Raw genomic sequence first — 21,692 nt, forward strand, 5'->3', positions numbered from 1 at the left:
TAGAAAAATATTGAAAGGACGTCCATCTCCATTGCACCCAACAATCACCATATACCGATCATTCTATATAAATTTGTAGTTTTTTTCCGTAAGGATAGAGTAATGATCGAGAACATCTCGTAAGGCTTCAATCCCACCCTCAAACTCTTGACCAATATGGATGAAAATTAAATCTCATGCATCTGTCTTAGTTATTTTCCATTTAAGGTACCGTCCATAAGAATTTGCATCATTGAAATTCATTCAATGATTTAATAACTGCCCATAAAAATGTAAAAGCATCATGTGTAATTAGAATAAAGAAAATTCCAACAATGTTTAAAATGTTGTTCTCCTAATTTAAGTAATACTAGAGAATCAAAGAAATACCAGAGAAATGTTAAATTTTTTTTATTATAATGTAAGTAAGTTAGAAAACATATGATACATTATGTTTTTGTTGTTACGTTGATTCATCACCTAAGTTGTTTTAAGAACTTAGAAGTATTTTTTACTGTAACTATAAATCGTGTTTTTAAAATCAATGAAATGCTATAATTTTTTTTTAAATTCTGTTATATCTAAGAATGTTGTTAGAATCAATAAGATGCTACATACATAATCAAACTTTTATTCACCTACTCTAACTAATTCACAACATATGCTACGCATATTATGCTAACTGAATCAATAAAATGATAGAAAAATACTGAAAATGTCAGCAAAATAAATATCAATTTACATTATGTTTTTATGAAAGAAGACCACAGTGATAATAAAATCAACTTCAATTCTTACGAAAAAAGTTATAAAATGTGTTACATTTATGTATGTTGTTAGGATTAAATAAATGTTTTAAGAAGATGTGAAATTTAATCATTATATATAATTTTCGTGATGATTTTCAAGAAAAAATTGTTTGTAAAGATGGAAAAATTGAAAGAACATAGAGAGAGAGAGAGATAAGAGAATCTCGTTTTTAATACAAGAACGACTAAGCTGGTATGTTGGTGTTGACAATTATAAATTTTGAAAATAAATATTGAGAATAAATCTTGACCATAAATTTCTCCCTTAAAATTTATGGAAAGAATATTTATTAATTCAACCACAAGAAATTTTTGGTTTACTATAGGGTACAATATATTTATAAAAGGGCGATAACGTGAGAAAATAAATGGTTTGAAGCATGAGGCTCGTCGAAAGTATACTTTTAGACTTATTTTCTATTATATTTTATTTTGGTCTTATAACGTTTATTAAGTTATGAGCAGATATATAATTGATTACCTCTCATTTTTGGACCTTAGACACAAAGAATTCTTATAATTATCTGTGGGTAACATTTACACATATATGTGATATATTTTAGCTATTTTAAAAAATAAACTACTTTCTTTGCTATTTTAAAAAATAAACTACTTTTTTTTAACTATTATGTAAAATATATTGACCCATCTACTTATTTTCTCCTCTAGTAATCACCATTTGTGAAGGCCTATTAATGAAAGTTACACTTATCTTAAAAAGAAAATGGAATTGGATCCCAATGAATTGAATGTTCTAGAGAACATAGGTAAAGAAAAAAATAAAAAGATAGCGTAAATGGGAGGGCCCTAATTAAGATGATCCGTAACCACATGGCCCTCTTATCATATCACGACAAGCTCACCTGCCCTCAACCCTTTCTCCCTTCCCCACCATCACCACTCTAATCTGTTAATCTATATCTCCTTCTCCTTTCCTCTCTCTCACTAGACTTTTTACACTGTTGATTGAGATAGAATTCATGGATGATTATTCTTTCATGGGTATCATCAACAAGACCACCACCCATCTCTATGATCTACCAGATGTAATTCTCTCAAATATTTTTGGTTTAGTAATTGATACCAGAACTCGAAATTCTATGTCTCTTGTTTGTCATAAATGGTTATCACTTGAAAGAAACACTAGAACTTCTCTTACTCTCAGAGGTAATGTTAAAGATCTTATGATGATCCCAACTTGTTTTAGATCTGTTACAAATCTTGATCTTTCTCTTATTTCTCCATGGGGTCATCCTATTCTTGGTTCTTCATCTGACCCAGTTTTTCTCTCTCATCTTCTCTATCAAGCTTTTCCTTCTGTTCTTTATCTTACTCTTTATTCTCGTTCTCCTTTAACTCTTCATTTTCTTGCTCCTCTATGGCCTAATCTTATACATGTTAAATTAGTTAGATGGCATCAACGTTCTGCTATTCCGCTTGGATCTGATTTTCTTCCTTTATTACAAAATTGTGTTTCTCTCTCTAGTCTTGATCTTTCTCATTTTTATTGTTGGACTGAAGATCTTCCACCTGCTCTTCAAGCTAAGTCATCTGTTTCTTCTTCTCTCACTAATCTTGATCTTCTTACTCTATCATCTTCTGATGGGTTTAAATCTCATGAACTTTTAGCAATTTCTTCTTCATGTCCTAATCTGAAAGTTCTTCTTGCTGGGTGTATGTTTGATCCTAGGTATATTGATTTTGTTGGAGATGAAGCTTTAGTGGGTATTGCTTCAAATTGTCCAAAACTCATTCATCTTCATCTTGCTGATACTTCATCACTTTCTAATATTAGGGCTGATCCTGATGATGATGGGTTTACTTCTGAAGATGCTAGAATCAGTCGTTCAACACTTGAAGATATGTTTTCTGGACTTCCATTACTTGAAGAATTAGTTCTTGATATTTGTCAGAACGTAAGGGACTCTGGGTCTTCATTAGAAATTCTGAATTCAAAATGCCCAAATTTGAGGTCTTTGAAATTAGGTCAATTTCATGGGATTTGTAGAGCAATTGATTCTCAATTAGATGGTATTGCTCTAATCAAAGGGTTAGAAAGTTTATCCATTAAAAACTCAGCAGATTTAACTGATTCAGCTTTAATGGCTATTTCTAGAGGATGCCCAAGATTGAACAAGTTTGAAATTCAAGGATGTAAAATGATCACAGCAATTGGGATGAGAAATTTGATTGGTATGCTTAGAAAAACGTTGATAGATGTGAAAATTTCTTGCTGCAAAAATCTTGATGCTGCTTCTTCTTTATGGGCATTAGAACCAATTCAAGATAGAATTGAGAAACTTCATATTGATTGTGTTTGGGATGATAGTCTTGTTAAAAAATCTGAGACTACCAAAGAAGGAGGAGTTATCAACAATTTTGATCTTAATGAATTTGGAGAAGGGAATCAAACTGATGATGAAGCAAACCACCCATTTAGATCCACAAAACGAAGTTCGAATGGGTCTAGATTTGAGGAAGGGAGTAAGAAGAAGAGATCAAAATATCCAGAAGAGATGGATGAGGAAAGAAGTTGGGATAAATTGAAATACCTATCACTATGGATATCAGTGGGAGATTTACTAACTCCTCTGAGTAAAGCAGGACTCGAAAATTGTCCAGTTCTAGAAGAGATAAGAATAAGAGTAGAAGGAGATTGTAGAAGAAGAGGAAGACCCACAGAAGTTTCATTTGGGATAAATTCATTAGCAAGATATCCAGAGTTGATTAAAATGCAATTAGATTGTGGAGATATAATTGGGTATGCATTAACAGCACCAACAGGACAAATGGATTTAAGTTTATGGGAAAGATTTTATTTGAATGGAATTGGGAATTTAGGGTTAAATGAAGTTGATTATTGGCCACCACAAGATAGAGATGTTAACAAAAGAAGTTTATCACTACCTGCTGCTGGTTTATTAGCTGAATGTTCAACTTTAAGAAAGCTTTTTATTCATGGAACTGCTCATGAACATTTCTTAACTTTTCTTTTAAGAATTCAAAATCTTAGAGATGTTCAACTTAGAGAAGATTATTATCCTGCTCCTGAAGATGATATGAGTACTGAAATGAGAGTTGATTCTTGTAGTAGGTTTGAAGATGCATTGAACAGGAGAAGAATTCTTGACTGAAATTTCTTCCTTTTCCTCTTTCTGTCAGGTAAGTAAGACCACAATTGTTTTCTGTTTCTGGATTTTGACGAACACAATCTTGATATTGAGAGAGAGAGAGAGAGTTTTGAGATTTCATTAAGAATGTAATGTTCACGACGAACTCAAAAACTCTAATTCTATCTTTTATTAGATGTTTAGTGATTATGTAGAAAAAAATGGGTAATTTACAACCTAAGTTGATTCAAAATCTCTATTTTTAAGCTCAGTTTTCTATACAAAATGAGAACGAAAACAGGTTTAACATTCTGTGAGCTCACAGTTGAGTAAGCGAGATAGGATTTCCTCATAGGTTGGCCTTTCATCTGGTTCTGCCCAACAATCTGCATTCACATGATCAAATACACTATGTCAGTATCCACTAAATCTAATCTAATAATTCAAGTTTAACTCTAACTAATCAAAGTTCCATACATAATAAAAAAGTTTCGTACATAATAAAAAAGTTTCATACATAACTAGCTAGGGCATTCTACATTGGAGTGACTTGGTATACCCAATCCGATCCACGATACCGCTGATCAGACTTGGGTTAGGTCTACAACAAATATCTCCTTAACAGTTGAACAGTAGGGGAATGGAATCGGCCCAGGATTGGCTGGATCGGTCACCCTACCTTCAAACTATGTATATGTTCGTATATGCATATTTATACATGCACTAAAGGTAATATTATACAATGGTTGCAGAGCTATTAAAACAAGCCTCTGCCTGGATCAACTTCTCCCCTCTTTCTAAGATCTACATCTCTTTTGAGTGGGAATTTCTTGGCTTGTGGGATCGGCTCAGTCTACTCCCATCTGATCCATGAGTTACTCTGGATTGGGCCATCCCAACTGCATTGCTCAACTAGATCAATTATGGAGGGATTTGGGGTAGGAGACTAATCGAATAATAACCCCTATAGGTATCAGTGAGCTCTGTCGAGTAGCCAGTCCATTCTCAAAAAGACCTAACACAAAGAATATCTAATGACTCGAATTTACGACCAGGTTAGAATTGGGCTAATTAATGACAGACGGAAGCCTGCATGTTTTCTCAAAGCATGTTATTTTAGACAAATACCTGAAATCAGCTTCTTCAGGGGACCTTCAGGGATCTCTAGACGCGACCCTTCATTAGCAACTGCATACACAACCTGAAAATCATGCAAGAAACTTTCAGAGTTTTGTGTTTTTCATCTTCAGCTTTTGTACTAAAACTAGAAGTAGAACAATAGTGAGAATAGTCCCACATGGAAGAAGAGTGATCTAGTGACCAATAGTATAATGTATAGGTCCTCTCCACTCATTACCAATTGGTTTCGAGTTGGATGACCACAAATTTAACAAAAATCTTACTTGCATTGGTGGTACACCATCCCATGGCTTATTTAGACTGCAGAGTTCCCAAATTATTACGCCGAGGCTAAACACGTCACACTTTTCTGTGAAGGGTTCGTTTCGGATGAGTTCAGGAGCCATCCATTCTGGAGTTCCTGCTGAAGATGAATCTTTCATGGGATCTTCTGTCATTATTCTTGAAAGTCCAAAATCACATATCTTAACTGTCCAATTCTTGTTCACAAGACAATTTGCGCTTTTTAGATCACGATGAACAATCTTCATTCGGTGTATGGACATCAAACCCCTAAATTGCCAGAAAAATATAGTTACATTATATTCATTAAGATCAAATCTCCACGACTAATAAATTTTGAAAACAAAGGTTCATGTTTCAAACTGGTTAGTGGTTAGTAAACTATCATAATAGATGCTAATTTGTGAAGACAAAGACGCCGATGCTTTCACCCGAGCTTAAAATATCATTGTATCATCATCTCAAACAAACAACATTGGAGGTAATATCTAAAGGAGCTTTTCAACATTTAACCATGTGTGCCGAACCTTTTACTGACTTAAAAAGCAACAAAATACTGCAAAACTTCCTACAGCCTACAAAAGTTTTCGAAAAATGAAGGCTACTAAAGTTACCTCATTAAACTTAGTAACGGAACAACCATAACTTTAAGATGTTGAACAAGTTAGAAACTTGCAGATGAAAATGGAGATCATCTTTAGTAGTTGGGCTACCAAAAAGTGGGAGTCACTGGTCGAACTCAAGAGACGTTTTTTGGTATATACATATATTCATATATCTTGATGGAGTTACCCCAAACCTGTTGTTGGAGGAGGTTGTGGCTAGTAAGTGTCAGGAAAGTCTAACCTCTTTAGCCAACAACCCTTGATTGGAGTGGTAAGAGGTATAATCTTCCACCTTAGAGGTCAAGGTTCGAGGCACACGCTGACAATTCAAAAAAAAAAGTCTTAACCTCTTTAGCTGTTTTTTTCGGTATTCAAGCCTGTTTTTTTATGTCTTACATGTTCACTTGTGGAAGGGGAAGTTGTCTTTCACCTCCTCATGTGCGAAAAGTGTTAGAATTATCCAACATTGGTTGTGGGAAACCTAGTTGTCAGTTTATAAATACCAGGGGCACCTAACCTTTTGTGGTAGCTTCAGGAGAGTGAGAGCAGAAAACCTTGGGGTGAGAGGCTCAAGACTACGTAACAAATGTTATCATAGCCCCGGTTAACCACAAGTCTTTCAAGTTCTATTGAGAAAGGGAAAGATTGTTGGAGTTGTCTCACATCTGTTGTGGAGAGGTTGGTTGGTAGTCACTTCATAAGTGTAAGAGAAAGCCTCGCTCTCTTGACCTAGCTTGGGGTGAAAAGGGCCCAAAACCACGTTGCTTTAGAAAATGCCCAAAATCCTAACTCTTCTAAAGTGAAACTGATTTCAGAGTTCAATATACAGAGATACACAAACCCGAGAGAAGTCACGATTTTTCAAGTAATTAGAGACTAGAGATGAGATATGTTACAGAAAAGTGACGTGCCTAGTGAGTCTTTTATCATAGTAAACTACAAATGGAACTGGAAGTTACGAAAATTGTAGTGTGGGAGTTTGAAATAAACACCAACTCATAATAACACTGGAAGTTAGATAATTAGTGTCAGAGTTTCAAATAAGCATCAATATGTGCAACCCAATAGAAGTACAGTAAATATAGTCACAGTGAAGGTTAAACTTAAACGTACCTGCAAATATCACACATCATCTTTACTCTCCTACGCCAGCTGAGTTTCTTTTTCTGACCACTTGTATGGATCAAATAATACAAGGATCCCATCTCCATGTACTCAGTAACAAATGATAAGTGACGAGGGTTTATACAGGCTCCAAGGAACAAGATAACTGCAACAATATAAAGAATGACTTCAAACGATGAAATTTTTTTAACACCACTATTTCGCGACTCCTTTCACTAACATTTTCTTATTTAAGTCTGGAGTGCTGAAAATATGAATTAAGCTTAATGAGCATGAACAACATTCGGCATGGCCAATTTGACACAAAAAATTAAAAATTGTCTCTAAGAAATTGAAACTCTTCGTTACTGAAAGTTTGCATACCATTTGGATGTCGAATGCGGCTGGAAAACAAAAAGAGTAAAAGAATATTAGAGAAGACTGAGTTAGAGATAAAGATCTTCAAAATATCAATCATGGGTTACCTTAGAATAGAAATTTCATTGCAGAAGTCCTCCATATTTTCTGCTGTTAAATCTTGTTCCAGGAAAACCTTGATTGCAACATCAGTTCCGTTCCAAACGCCACGAAACACTTCCCCAAAGAATCCTAAGAGATGTATCCAAAGGGAAAAGAGAAGCAAAATCAAATGTTAGTAGAAGCAATAAATCGAACCATCAACAAATGAATAGCTCAACCACTTCAACAAAATCAAATGGAATGTGGTAGAGTCTATAGTTCTCTTTCTTCTCAGAACATGATACTACCTCGAATAGTTCTACAATTGCATTTCCAACTTTGTACACGTATTTCGCAAATAAATCTAAGGGAAATAAAATAGTGACACAAACTAAAAACACTATTTGCCTACCCAATATTAACTGACGTGGAATTAAGTTTGAAGAAGACTAAAAAGAGCACTTACCAATCCCAACACGAATTCCAACGGTTAACTCAGAGAAATCAATATTCCATTCCTCAAAAGGTAATAACGGCTTTTTAAGAAATTTTGAGGATTCAAGCACTTTATTCCACGTTGAAACCAATCTAGGATTTCTTTCCATGCTCGAAGGTTCACTTCTATCAGATGATAAGCCCCTATACTGGTGGGGAGATGAAGGTAGAGATATTGCTTTTTGAGAACTTATATGTTTTCTCTGAAAATCGTATGTAGCAGGCCTTTCACCAGAAATCTCGTCGTGACCATCTCCTTGGAAATTTGATTCCTAAAATTGTCAAAAAAGAAAGTTATAAATCTCATATTTAAAGAGAGCTAGCACCTTGAAAGGAGTGCATGTGAAATATCATTTTTATGTTGACAGAGAACACCATCAAATATACATGGAATATTAATAGATTAATAAGACAGTGTTGAGAAAAATTAAAAGGAAGAACAAGGGAAGACAAAATTCGAAGAACATCCATCTATTTGATTGCTGATAGAACGTGTGCGAAACACCAACCTTCTTCGTGGAAGTATCAAGACATGCAAATGCATTGTGCATGTCCTAGGTAAAGCAATAACGTATGCGAAATAATAACCTTCTTCATTGAAATAACAAGGCACCCGCTTTATTGATGGAACGTATGGCTGTTCCTTAATTAGAATACTTTAGTCGAACCGAAAAGGGATCCCTGCTGAAAGCTATGAAGCAGGTGCCTTAGGATGCCCTTTATCTAATCCTAGGTAAAGCAATTCGTGCACACAAACTCCCAGGGGGAGGTATTGAACATCTAAGTGCGAGTCAACATGCAGTGATCTCTCTTTGCCAAGAACCAGTGGTTACGAGTCAGGGTCAAATTAACAAAAGAACCCCTCCTATTTAGTCCGGGAACCTACCCAGATTACTGTATACATGATTATTGTAATTTGAGTTTTGACCAAGTGGCAGCACACTAATGGTTTTTTGCTTAATGACATCATAGGAGTACTTCAGGTAGCGGACTGCATCCATGCAATAGAACTGATTAGTGAGTCGAGTTCAGGGTATAGGATGATGTATCACCCTAAGTCCAATTTCATGGGATTCCGGTAATATATAGAGTTTTTGCTTCAGCATGAATGAACAATTTCCCAATTTTGGTTCATACAATACTTGTAGGTAAATTTGTACAAACCCAAACCATGTCTGAAGGTTGATCAGATAATTTAGAGTTTAGACAAGAAAATGTACAAGGGGGATGGAATATGAATGTTTCACTGTAGTACAAGGATACACCATAAGGACCAAAAGTATAGACTTTAATGGTCCTAAAAGTTCATTTTCTTTTGTAAAAACAATGATCTTGCATAGCATGAAATGTAAAGAGGTCCTAGTCCATAAAAAGGCAACTATTTTATAAAGAAAATTCCAAGTTTCTAACAAGTATAACTGAATTTTGAGTAGGATAAAAGCACGTACATCAATTTCTAGATAATTTGAATTAATATTTGTTGTAGAATCAGAAGCTGACCCATTATCACCTTGTCCCTTCAAAAGCCGTTTTTGTTTCATAGCTTCATTCATTGCTCGTACAGCCCTATATAAATGTTTATTAAGTGCATAATAGTTCTAGAGAACACTAAATAAATTAAAACATGAAAACAACTGTGTATCTTTAATAGAAAAGAGTGGGTGACTAATGCAATAGAACCATCCTTTCATCAAAAAAAAATGCAATAGAACCATCATATAATGTTTGATAGTGAAAGCTCTTAATGCCGAGTTGAACAAGTTAAACAACAGTTAAGGTAATCTGTTATATTTGCATCATTTTCTATACATGGTTAATATTTACCATGATGAAAACATCATTTCTATTTATATGATTTTCTCGGTCCACAAAAGGCGAGCAACTTGAACAGGTAAAGTGAGAAAAAAATGATATTTACTGAGCGTCTGAAAGTAATGGGGCAACTCAGATGATGTTAAGTACTGCTCATGGAATAAACCCCCAAATGTAGGGAGCCGCTAAAGACCCCCGGCGAAATTCTGTAGGCCCCCGGATTACACATGAGACCTCTCACAATTCGTGCTTAAACCGGGGGCCTACAGCATATTCGCCGGGGCCTTTAGCCGCACCCCCAAAATGTATATATAGAACAAGTGGAATCTAAAGAATATTTACAAAACAAGTAACAGCGGAACCAATGACAAGGGCAACCGCACCTCTTTGATCTCTCAGAAATTTCAAAAAATGGGCTTTCTAGAGACCCCCAATGACCAATCCTAGCATCAACACCTTCGAATTGGATTAGTTTCTCCTGAACAAATAAGTGCTTGGGCCAATAAAATCCTACCTAATGGAGAGATAGTTGGAGAGGTGACAAAACCAACTCAGATGATGTTAAGTACTGCTCATGGAACAAAAGCCCCAAATGTAAGGAGCCGCTAAAGGCCCCCGGCGAATATGCTGTAGGCCCCCGGATTACACATGAGACCTCTCACAATTTGTGCTTAAACCGGGAGCCTACAGCATATTCGCCGGGGGCCTACAGCATATTCGCTGGCCTTTGGCAGCACCCCCAAATGTATATATAGAACAAGTGGAATCTAAAGAATATTTACAAAACAAGTAACAGCGTAACCAATGACAAACACTTGAACTAACCCATATACCCCTAACCATATACTTATAAGTGGTTGTGTTGATGCATGTCACCTATTTAGAGACACTGATTTTGGAACAGCTGTTCATAGCATTCTAGTGTAATTAGATATACAATCATATGGATTATTGTAAAAGAGGAAAGAACTATTAGTTTTAAAAGCTTTTTAAACTGTTAGGAAGAACATATTTCTGCATAATGAAAAGGGAAATAGCAGTTACTATTTTTCTGATATACCAAGCTTCATCTTGGTTCCTGCCACCACCAAAAACAAAACTAGGCTAATCATGTACAAAGAAGAAGCTAAAATGACCTACGAGAAAGCACAAAAGTCAACCTTACAATATCATCACCAATCTCTGGAGTGAAACTAATGCTTCGCCTTCTCATTCTACGAGTTTCTAATGTTGAAGCCCCATCTGATCTGTAATGGAAATTGAAGAAAAGTTAAACCACATATGTCGTCCAACCAAATATTGGGAGCAATATAATAGGTTAACAATAGCTCCATTGAGCTTAAGAACTGCCAGAGCAGATGACGTGCAGAAATCTCAGACATCCAGAGCATTTAATTAAGAAAAGAGGGTTGGATCAAACACCCACGAGGTTGATATCGCCATGAATAAGCTCGGGCTCAAAAGTCTTCCAGATAGTTTGAGTTCACAGCTCTTACAGACTCCGGGAGCAACTAACTTAGAAATCATATTCTAAAATCTAGGCTCTGCTCGGAATCAAATAAATTTTAAGAAAAATATTCAAAATTTCATGTCCCATTTGTTTGGTGCTTAACTAAGTTTTACCACATGTACAAAATTGTAGTTAGTTCACATAAACATGGCAAAGTAGGGTGTGTTTATAAATAGCTATGTTAAACTACAAAGACTTGCACCCTATTTTGTCCAAATATGAGCTATCTATAATATGCTTGTGATGTAAACAATGTGGGAGCCCTTAGAAATATACAAAAAACTAGAATACCTATTAAAAAGCAATCAAGGAAACCAATAGAAAAGATAATTTGCAACTAAAGGAATTAAGATTATAGCTTGAATGAGTAAAGAATACATAGAGGGTCCCCTTTATAGACGTCGGCAGTCCATAGATGGCTCAAAATAGAGAAACTTCTAAATACTGCTATATTAAGTTCTTCTTTAACCACAAGTCAACTATTAATAGTTTCTAGAGAGTGCTTATTTCCATGATTTGTACTAATTATATTATAATATTAGTAGCAGATACCCAGATACCAAAGGAAGAGTCAGTTTAGAAAACACTACATACATAAATATTCCATTTAGGTTATATGTCTATTTTCATATCAAACTCCAACATTTAATCAACATTTAGGTTATATGTCTATTAATAAAGGAACAAGTAGAAAATTTTTATCTTATTTTCATATCAACAATGCAGTAACTGGCGATAATTTTGTATTGCATTTAAGAAACTAACTCCTGATTCGCCAAACACCTCAAAGTAAGTTGTCTACACTCTATAGTAGGAAAACAAGTAGAAAACTACCTTGGAGCAGACATATCGTCGGCATATTCTCTAAACGATTGTCTACGACCGCTAAGAATGGAACGTCCGCGTGCTCGTAACAAAGGATGCTCTGGACTGCGACAGGGAAAGCTGTTAGAGATGAGTATATAAAAACAAATAGTAGACGACAGTATTCCTTAAAAGTTTAGCAAGTTCACTATCCGAAGTGACACTTGGACTTGTTATCTCTAAAACAATTCTCTGTCAAGCTACAAGATATTAACAACACTATAAACTTGCAGCTATAGTCAGTTCAACAATCTAAAGTTTAAACAAATTAATGGCAGACCTTTCAACTCTTGAGTCTTGCCTTTGCTTAACTAATTTTTGAAATCTTAAGCTTCACGGGACAAAGTATTATAGTTTGGTGGAGCATAAATAGACTCTAATATCTTTTCTTTTCGATAAACTATTACTCACATGAAAGTCCATTAAAGAGATCCGTGTTAGGAGTTCTGCCGGCATTTTTTTTATCAGTATGTTAATATGTTTCGCACTGGACAAAGTTACCAATTTTAAGGGATCAAGCTCGATCATCTTCTCTTCTTTCTTTTTACTCACAACTCTGATCATTCAGCACTGACGCACATCACTAAAATAATCACCATTTGGAAGTGACTACTAAAATATATATATTTATATATATAACATGGACTCTCCGGTTTAGTATTTTACCTTGTTCAAGACTTACTATAGGGCCTATAAGACAAGTAAATATGTTTATGTATCAAGATATTAAATTTCGGTTTTGGTTTATAATTCAGTCGGCTTGGAAAGAGAAATATTTCGGGCATTGAGGAAATAACTACAAATTTATAAAAATGGTAGAAATGTAATGAAAATCTGAAAAATGGAACGTAAATCTTTGTGAGAAGGTCATTAAATAATAAATAAGCATAGATATCATATTATCTTAATATAAGTGTATAATAATAACTAATCAAGATATAAATGGAAACTAGTAGCATTTTGAAAAGACTGATGTAAAACGCGAAAATAGCTATCAAACACAGAGTAAAAGTAACCCATAGAATTTATTAGATATGAAGTGTTTTACTAACGATCTGAAGCTTGGGTCTGCTTTCTGTTAATTTTTACCTGACCCAAGTTTCTGGTCTAAGGCATTTATAACTTCTCTTTTTTTTTTGTTGAACTGCATTTATAACGTCTCTCTTTTGGGAAATGTAGCTACAAAACTGTTTGCTTCATTGCAGAACATCACAGCTAAACAGCTAAAACTATATATAAGTTTAAAACATCACATGGGCCCCACTTTAAGTAAAACCTTCGTAACACAACTAGGTGTCTAGGAATAAGAAAATAAGAATAACCTTGAACTAGCTGTCCGTTGTTCAGCAATGACTTTCCTCCGGCCGCGTCTCCAAAATGTGTTCACAATGTTGGGTTCACTATGTGATAAGCTGATGCAACCACAAGTTGGTTAATTACCCTTCATGCCACTGATGCAACTTCAGACTTTGATATTTAAACTTTTTTATTTACAAAATTGCATTTATAAAAGAAGAAACTAGACAGGATCACAGGATCACCCTCACCACCTATAAAATTGGTAGGCATAGGGAGCAGACTAGAGGTCTGCGAAAAGGAAAAATTAATGCTGTTGCATCACGGCCTCCCAGGAGACTGTAGAATTAAAGAACGGAAGGATTTGGCCCATTCTAACTTCATGGTTCTGTGAAACAATGTGGTTTTGATGTTTAAATTGGCCCCAATCAGAATATTAAAGCATCAAGATTAACAAGTATTACCACCTTAATGATCTATCAAGAGAGTTTGTCGGTCGCATCATTATATTTCTCAAGGACGCATCTAATCTGCTTGGACTCAAGGATTGAAGGGTTTCATCTTGCTCTGAACTACAATATACAGGATGACGAAAAATAAGCTTAAGAAATTAGTGTTGTTTCAAATCATTACATAAATCAACAAAGAAATGCCATGCTTGTGAAAGGAAATTTAAGAGAGGGAATCAATATTCGAGTACCTATCTAGGTCAATTCTTCCAGAAAACCCATACAAAGGGCTATTTGGTTCAATAGGTGAATCACAAGAGTCATTTTCTGCAGAATCGCTCTCCCCGACAGCAGAAATATGAGACATTAATATGGCCCTTGTGGAACAAGGAATTAGTTTGCCTGGAAAACGCATGAGATCAACCAGTTGTTCCACGGAATTTATTACAACTACCACTGACATATGCTTATAAAAGTCTGTGCGTTGAACAGCTCCATCGTTAGGTAAACCCTGAGAATAAGAAATAGGTATGACAAGAGGAATTTCCGTTCAAAATATAAAGAGCAAATTTCTCTTGCCCAATAATACTTGATTGGACAAAACCAACATCTAAGAGACATAAAATACATTAAATAAAGTAACCAGACATGGTGCTGCAATTTGATAGTGTTAATTTCATGATTACGTGATAATCAGAGAGATGAACGGGAAGTAAAGAACACCATATTTTATGTGATTCAGTCGAAGACTTCGTCCATAGATATCGACTGACATCCACGGAGAAACCAAACGTGGATTTGATTCGTTATATTCTCCACTATGCAACCGAATGAATAAAACTATAAGACCCAACTCATCTTTATAGAGTGAATTAGGGTTTCTTAGTTTCCTAACTAATCTAGGAAAGTACAAAATATCTATCTAAAAATGGTATTATGAAACTATTTCTTTTGGATCTTCTAAAGTTTTTGAGGAATCAAGCCTACATCTACTCCCATGGTAACGGGTGGTTATTTTAATGCTCAAGGCTTGCCATTTCTGGATCCAATTTTAAATCGTGAAATCGTTGGCTCTCTCCAGTACTTAACATTAACTAAACCAGACTTGCCCTTGTCTTTCAATATAGCTTGCCAATTTATGCATGCTGCCACTATTGATCACTTTCATGCTATTAAAAGAATTCTTCGGTATATCAAGGGTACAGTTCATATGGGGTTGCAGTTGTACATTAACTCCTGTCATAGGATCTTTTGGCATATTTGTGACTCTAATTGGGCGGGTTGTCCAGACACCCGTCGCTCTAATACTGGTTTTTCCATCTTCTAAGGCTCCAATCTTATTGCTTGGAGTGCTAAGAAACAGCCTACTATAACACATTCCACCTCCTCGGCAGAATATCGTGTCATAGTTACTACTGCACATCACTTGGATCATTTTTGTTCTCTTAGAGCTTGGTATTACATTGCCGGGTTCTGCATGTATTATGTGTGATAACAAGAGTGTAACTATGATGACTGCTAACCTTTTCTTTCATGGTAGGTCCAAGCACATTACTTTAGACTATCACTTTGTTCGAGAAAAGGTTGTTTTTGTTCCCTTTCATCAGAAGCTCGTGAATACCCTTACTAAAATCTTATCTCGTGCTTGTTTCCTCGAGTTGTTCTCTATACCTATTGTACATTTTTTTGTAAACTTTTGTATAATTTATAATGAATATAAATAAGTAGGAGGTAAACGGTTTTCCTCACCCTACTCATATTTATAGAGTAAATTAGGGCTTCCTAGTTTCCTAAGTTTCCTAACTAATCTAAGAAAGTAGATATATCTATCTAATAATAGTATTAGATAATTATAAGAAATATCCTAAGATACGAAACTATATCTTTCAAATCTTCAAATATCTTGGACTCTTCTTGATCGTCAGATTTCCTAATCTCGATCCGTCTAATATTATTCACGATTTCACATATCTCATCAGAAATAAATCTTACCACCATAAGTTTACTCTCAAGACCAACAGTATCTGCAAGAACTTTAAATAGGATTGCTCGAGCACGACATGAACCACTCCTAATTTGCCCCAACAGCTGAACACCTCGATTCTCTGAAGCATGAAAGTCCATTGCAGCTTTTGATGGACTTGGTTCCGCAGTTGGTCGTTTATAGAAATCTGAAACCTAAATGAGGCAAACATCGTAATCTCAAAACGAATATTAGATAAATAAAAAATTCTAAGAGCTAAGACCACTGCCCAATAACTAAAGGCCCCTATGACTCTGTGAGGGTGCACGAGGTGAAGACAAGTTTCGAAATGAAAAAACACTAAAAACAAAATGGTAACATGGGATAACATAGAAATGACATTTCCAACTATGAAGTTCCTCAAGATAAGACATTGAAAGATGATAATTGAACAATAAATACAGAATACCAAATCGCCGATCATAGTAATGGTCGTGTACTGTCAAAAGAACTAACCCCTGAATTACAGTTTCAATTGGATGTTTGAATAAAAAGTTCTATTTTAAAAAGTTGAAGATTAGATATTAATGGGCATTACTAAAACATACTGACAGAACCCGGGAAAAGGCGAAGGAAGCAGTCAAAAGTCCCAACATGCTAAGAGTTGGGTTGGTAAAATGGTGCATTTGTTACACCAGATAATAGCTATCTCCCGAATAGTATAACATGGTTTTACGATTTATTAATTCTGTGTCAAGGTTTTGATTTCTGACAGGTAGCCATTTAGAGCTGCATACATTATTAGTAGATTAGTTCACTATCATGTGCATGTTAAACTGAACTTGTTTTGAATACTTGATGTTGTTTTCTAAGCCCGTGAGTGGAAGGTATCTCCTAAACAGTAAGATTTACATCCTTACAAAATATCAACTCACTATGAAACCACTAACAAACACAACATAGACGGAACACCATGCTCTTTATAATACATGACATAATTAAACAGTAATTGGAAAAGGTGAAAGCATCAACGTTCAAGGGAACAAAACAAACCAGGTGATACATGAGGAAGCAAGTTCTGCATTATACAAAACCATCTCCATACAGAATGATGAGAAAAAAATATGATAAAATTGTTCAGAAACACTCACCACTCCAGCAATCTTTTTTATCAGTGCAGGCAGATTTGAACTCAGTCCTTTTACCAATGCCACAATTAGTTGCTTTAGCATAGAAAGCTTCTTGTCTCTCTCCGCATCTACAAGAATAATTTCAGATCTAAGACCCTCAAGACCCAGAGCATAAAGTTCATCTGGAGAAGGAATACTCTCATAAAGCTCCTTAAGTTTCGTTTCCTGCACATAGCGAAAATAACATGTATCTAAACCTTGGAATAAATTGTGAAACAAATATAAGATATTGTCGCCTTTTTTCTTTTTGTTTTATACAAAACTGTCATAAAATATGGCATGTCTAATCAGCTACCACAAGAACTTAGAAGTCAAAGCTTTAGCACTACCTACACACCATAAAACTATTTCTTTATCTAGATAAAAATGTCATTGTATGACTGTGCCCACGCCCAACCGATCAACACATAGACACGCCACAACTATCTCTTAAAATCTTGCAAAATTAATTGGGCGTTCGGATTACATGTTGTTTAAATGAACTTCAAATAAGATAGTAGCTACTTCTTCAATCTAGCTTGAAATTCACATTGCCGAAAAAAGAGTGTACAAATTGTTTGGTGCTTGAGTACTAAAGCAAATACCTAAAAGTATTGAACAAGATCCAAACATAAGTTAGTTTCAGAAAATAGTATGTCATTCCTCTTAAAAACAATGATCATCACCAAGGCGTCAAACATTATAGAAGATCGGTTCCCATTTTAAAATAAAATATGACAGACACTGATGGGAGTAGTCTTATCTAATATGTGATTAAGGTAGCAGGTATACAGACACGACATAACATACACACCTCGAGACAGTAAATTCCAGAAAAGAGGAATAGCCACAGATAAATAGAATCAATTCTCAATTCTGAACCCTACTTAAGTAACTTTTAGAAACGTCCTTCCCATCTTAATATTTAAGATTCAACAAAAACATTCATCTGCCACATTGTTACACAATAAGAATTTGGTTCTCTAGCGGTGTTATCAAATGAACTTTCACTTCTACATACCAACTGCACTAAAGTAGACAAAATAGAGTTTAAGATGCATGCCAAATATATTGAGTCGGATACACAAACTAATTAAAAAGTTTATGTGAGTTGACACATATTCAATGCAATCATTAGCTAGTGAATTCTACCATGTCACCATCACATGATGTTTTCTGAAATTCTGTATCATACCAAATAGTTTTTCAGAAAAAGTACATATTAATGAACAAAGTAACTACTGACTTACAAAGTCCAAATACTAGCAAACCCAAGCCAAGAAAAGAAGCTACTTCTCACCGGAATGACAGAGTAGAACCCATTAGAAATTGGACTAGATAGCATTCCAGTTCTCCACAGAATTTGGGACTCTGTTGGAGAGGACACCTCATCTCGTTCAGCATGGAACCTTGATTCTTTACTACTCAAGGTCTCTTCTTCAGAGGCGAGGGACACAGAGTTGAACTTTTCCATGAAGCCTGAGGGCCACCAAGCAGCATCAGAATTCCCGGCTTCCAAGGTCCCTAAATTTTCTCGTGTTTCCTCCATTTCTTGATGTGTGAGATATAAATCAACTATTCGCACTTCTCAGCAGTTAAAGGATATGGAAAATTTAAGAATATCTTAGGTAACATACGCTACATTTGTCGAATTGCTATGCTACCAAACTTTCGTGATATAGGCATCACTCGACCTGCAAGATTAACACCTCAATCTTTATTTCATGTTCCAAAAAATATGTGGCAATTAAGGAACGTAAAAATGGGCTTATATTAGCTATTACTGGGTCCAAACATTTTGAATATTTTATAGCATATCTGTAAACAAATACGAACAATGAAAAAAATGGTAATTACATATAACAACATAATGGATTATGCCAACAAATAAGGTAAGAAAGCTAAAAACCTTAAAAGTTCCAACATTTGTCAATGTTACGGGACCTTACCCTGCTGCAATAAGGTAGAAATATAATTTCAGACCGACTGCAACAGAGTCCTTAAGTTTAGCCTCCAAAATATCTTCCTAGAGTTGCAATGGACTCAACCTGTTTGTCCATGTTATAGTCCTTGATTTTAATCTGATGTGTGGTTCGAGAGATAATCTAACTCATTTTTAGTCGATGTATAAATAATCAGGATTTGTGATGCTGGGATGTAAACAACCCTGTAGTAATGTAGAGACGGATAGGGTGTTGCTCTTGAACTCCCTATCGTACTGGATGAACCTTTTTTGGGAAATGAAAGCATAGTTTGAGCAACACCCTTTTCATACCACACAGAGATTGTATTAAAACTGCAACTCCTACTACATTTTGTGAACATTCAAATGATCTATACTTTTCTTGATTTGTTGACTGTGTGATTCTCGACTTTCAATTAAACTCAAGAAGAAACTAACTTTCCAAAGTAAACCTATACCACTGACATCAAACCATATTCTAGCTTCTAATACATCTAGAATTCTTCTTACCAATCAAAGAACTTATATAGCCAATAATCATAAACACCATAACCAATCCCTTGGTTACATGACTGTAATGTTCTTATCATCAAATCTTCAATACCTCAAGATCTACCAAATGTAAACAGTTATATATACTAGTAACAATACTCTAATCTAATTTTCCTCCATTGATTCCTCATTAATGCAACTTCTAATCTACCCTCAATAATCCCAAAAAGATCTCACTAACTAAAAATAATATTACAATCAAGTATTACGACCATTAAGTAACATAAGTGCGTTAAACCCTAGAAAACAGGAAAACTTCAAATTCTTCCAAAATGTCGAACCTTCATTAGCGCCAAACCGCTTCAATTACTATTTCAGAACAAAAAAGAAAACTGATACAATGAAAATCAAAACTTGCAGAATCTTCATTTCTAAGATTTCGCTCAGATCAATAACAAAAAATCAAATGTACAATGTAAAATTGAAGAAAAGCTTATCCGCAGATCCGCGATTCAAAATCATTAAGTCTTTGAGTCGGTGTATACGAATTAGAAATTAATACTTGATAATTTATCAAAATTGCTCACCTGTATTACAAATCGGAAGCTCAAACAGGAGAGAACCGATCAAAGATGTCATTTAGAGAGAGAAAGAAAGAGATTGCGAGTTGGAGAAGAAGTGAAACGGAAGAAAGGGAGAGAAGTAATATATTTATAAGGTAAGACGTTTTTTTGCTTTTTGGCATTTACTGTTTAATTGGAGTTAACTGGAATTAATTTATATAAGGAAAAAAAAATGGAGATCATGATGTCATTCTGAGGACTGCGTCATCCGACGTGAATCTCGAGGAAATGTGAAGCCTGTTAGTTAGGGAAACGAGCGTTGAATATTTTTGGGGAGAGGGATGGGATTTGCTGCTATGCAAGAGGATTCTTTTTCTTTTTTTGTTTTTTTTTTTGGTGAGAAATCTACTATGATCTACGTTAAGGATGAACATCGGTTGGATAACCCGACTTTTTGAGCCTATTCATAGTCCGGTCCAAGAGTTCGTTTATTGTAAATCTCAATCCGAACCAATCCGTTCGTAGTTTGGTTCGGTAATTATGCATGAACGGTTTGATTCGGTTAGATAACTGAACTAAAGATTAAAATTTGACCAAGAACAAAATTTTGAGTTTTCGACTTTAAAGCCTATTGCAATTATACTTATAACATGTTAAAAATTAGTATTATATCGCAAATCATTCAGTCTACATGTACTTGATTATTTTGACATAGTTTATCAACATTTGAGGAAGATAGAAAAAAGGATAAACAATTGAATCTCCACCATCCATCGTGCCTAATTATATATTATTACATTATAATATATATAAAAATAGGGTTATTTCCCTAATGGCCCCCAACTTTGTGACCAGCTTCCCGCCTGGCCCCCTACTTTACGAGAAATAACCATATGGCCCCCTTCCGTTATAACACCGTCGCTTTCTCTCCTCATCATGTTTTCTCTCTCTGCCAACTCACGCCACATCATCTGTTACGCCACCTCATCACCTTCCCCGGCAGAGGTCGCCGGCCGGCCAAATTTTCGGTCGGCGACCTTCAAACTAATTTTTTTTTTCTCTCTTCCTCTCTCTCTCTCTAAAATTACTCCGGCGAAGGGAGACCTTCGCCGGAATGGTCTGTTCTTCACTGAACAGATCGAGTCTGTTCTTGAAGAATAGATCTCGGTATGTTCTTGAAGAACAGACCTCGGTCTGTTCAGTGAAGAACAGACCACTCCGGCGAAGGTCTCCTTTCGCCGGAGTAATTTTAGAGAGAGAGAGAGAGGAAGAGAGAAAAAAATATTATTTTTTTTAGTTTGAAGGTCACCGGCCGGAAATTTGGCCGGCCGACGACCTCTGCCGGGGAAGGTGATGAGGTGGCGTAACAGATGATGTGGCGTGAGTTGGCAGAGAGAAAACATGATGAGGAGAGAGAGTGACAGTGTTATAAAAGAAGGGGGCCATATGGGTATTTCTCGTAGTATGGGGTCAGGCGGGAAGCTGGTCACAAAGTTGGGGGCCATTAGGGAAATAACCTATAAAAATAATAATAAATGGTTTGGTTCGGTATTTTCGGTTATCCATCAAACAAATCCATGGACCGAACCAAACCCCTCGTTTTGACCTTTTAGTATCCCAATAACCAT

The 21,692-nt window shown here is 35.4% G+C and overlaps 2 protein-coding genes across 4 annotated transcripts; one reads left to right on the forward strand and one right to left on the reverse strand.

The window, feature by feature from the left end:
- The first annotated feature begins 1,768 nt into the window (after positions 1-1,768).
- On the forward strand, positions 1,769-4,151 carry MAX2 (RNI-like superfamily protein). The gene has a single exon (XM_086658178.1). It carries the CDS (start codon positions 1,769-1,771, stop codon positions 3,920-3,922), a length of 2,154 nt encoding a protein of 717 aa, XP_086514304.1. The 3' UTR covers positions 3,923-4,151.
- On the reverse strand, positions 4,014-20,286 carry LOC147557186 (putative serine/threonine-protein kinase SIS8). 3 transcript variants are annotated; one of them, XR_015233888.1, is made up of 17 exons: positions 20,089-20,259; positions 18,347-18,740; positions 17,029-17,232; positions 15,907-16,092; positions 14,166-14,425; positions 13,933-14,037; positions 13,492-13,581; positions 12,140-12,235; positions 10,956-11,042; positions 9,432-9,549; positions 7,955-8,255; positions 7,515-7,638; positions 7,414-7,433; positions 7,039-7,195; positions 5,302-5,590; positions 4,550-5,099; positions 4,014-4,478 (listed from the first exon to the last, which is right to left on the reverse strand). XR_015233888.1 is itself a non-coding variant. In XM_086658175.1 (17 exons), the coding sequence occupies exons 2-17, from the start codon at positions 18,593-18,595 to the stop codon at positions 4,202-4,204; spliced, it is 2,442 nt and encodes an 813-aa protein (XP_086514301.1). In that variant the 5' UTR covers positions 18,596-18,740; positions 20,089-20,286; the 3' UTR covers positions 4,014-4,201. The 3 variants fall into 3 exon arrangements, 2 of the variants coding, with proteins under 2 accessions (XP_086514301.1, XP_086514302.1); XM_086658175.1 differs by having other exon boundaries at positions 4,014-4,284; positions 5,027-5,099; positions 20,089-20,286; XM_086658176.1 differs by having other exon boundaries at positions 4,014-4,284; positions 5,027-5,099; positions 18,347-19,348; positions 19,557-20,255.
- Between the last annotated feature and the right edge of the window lie 1,406 nt (positions 20,287-21,692).

This window comes from Eschscholzia californica, unplaced genomic scaffold (genome assembly GCF_041429995.1).
Source record: "Eschscholzia californica isolate CP2 unplaced genomic scaffold, dmEscCali1.0.p SCAF_2, whole genome shotgun sequence".
Lineage (NCBI taxonomy): Eukaryota > Viridiplantae > Streptophyta > Magnoliopsida > Ranunculales > Papaveraceae > Eschscholzia > Eschscholzia californica.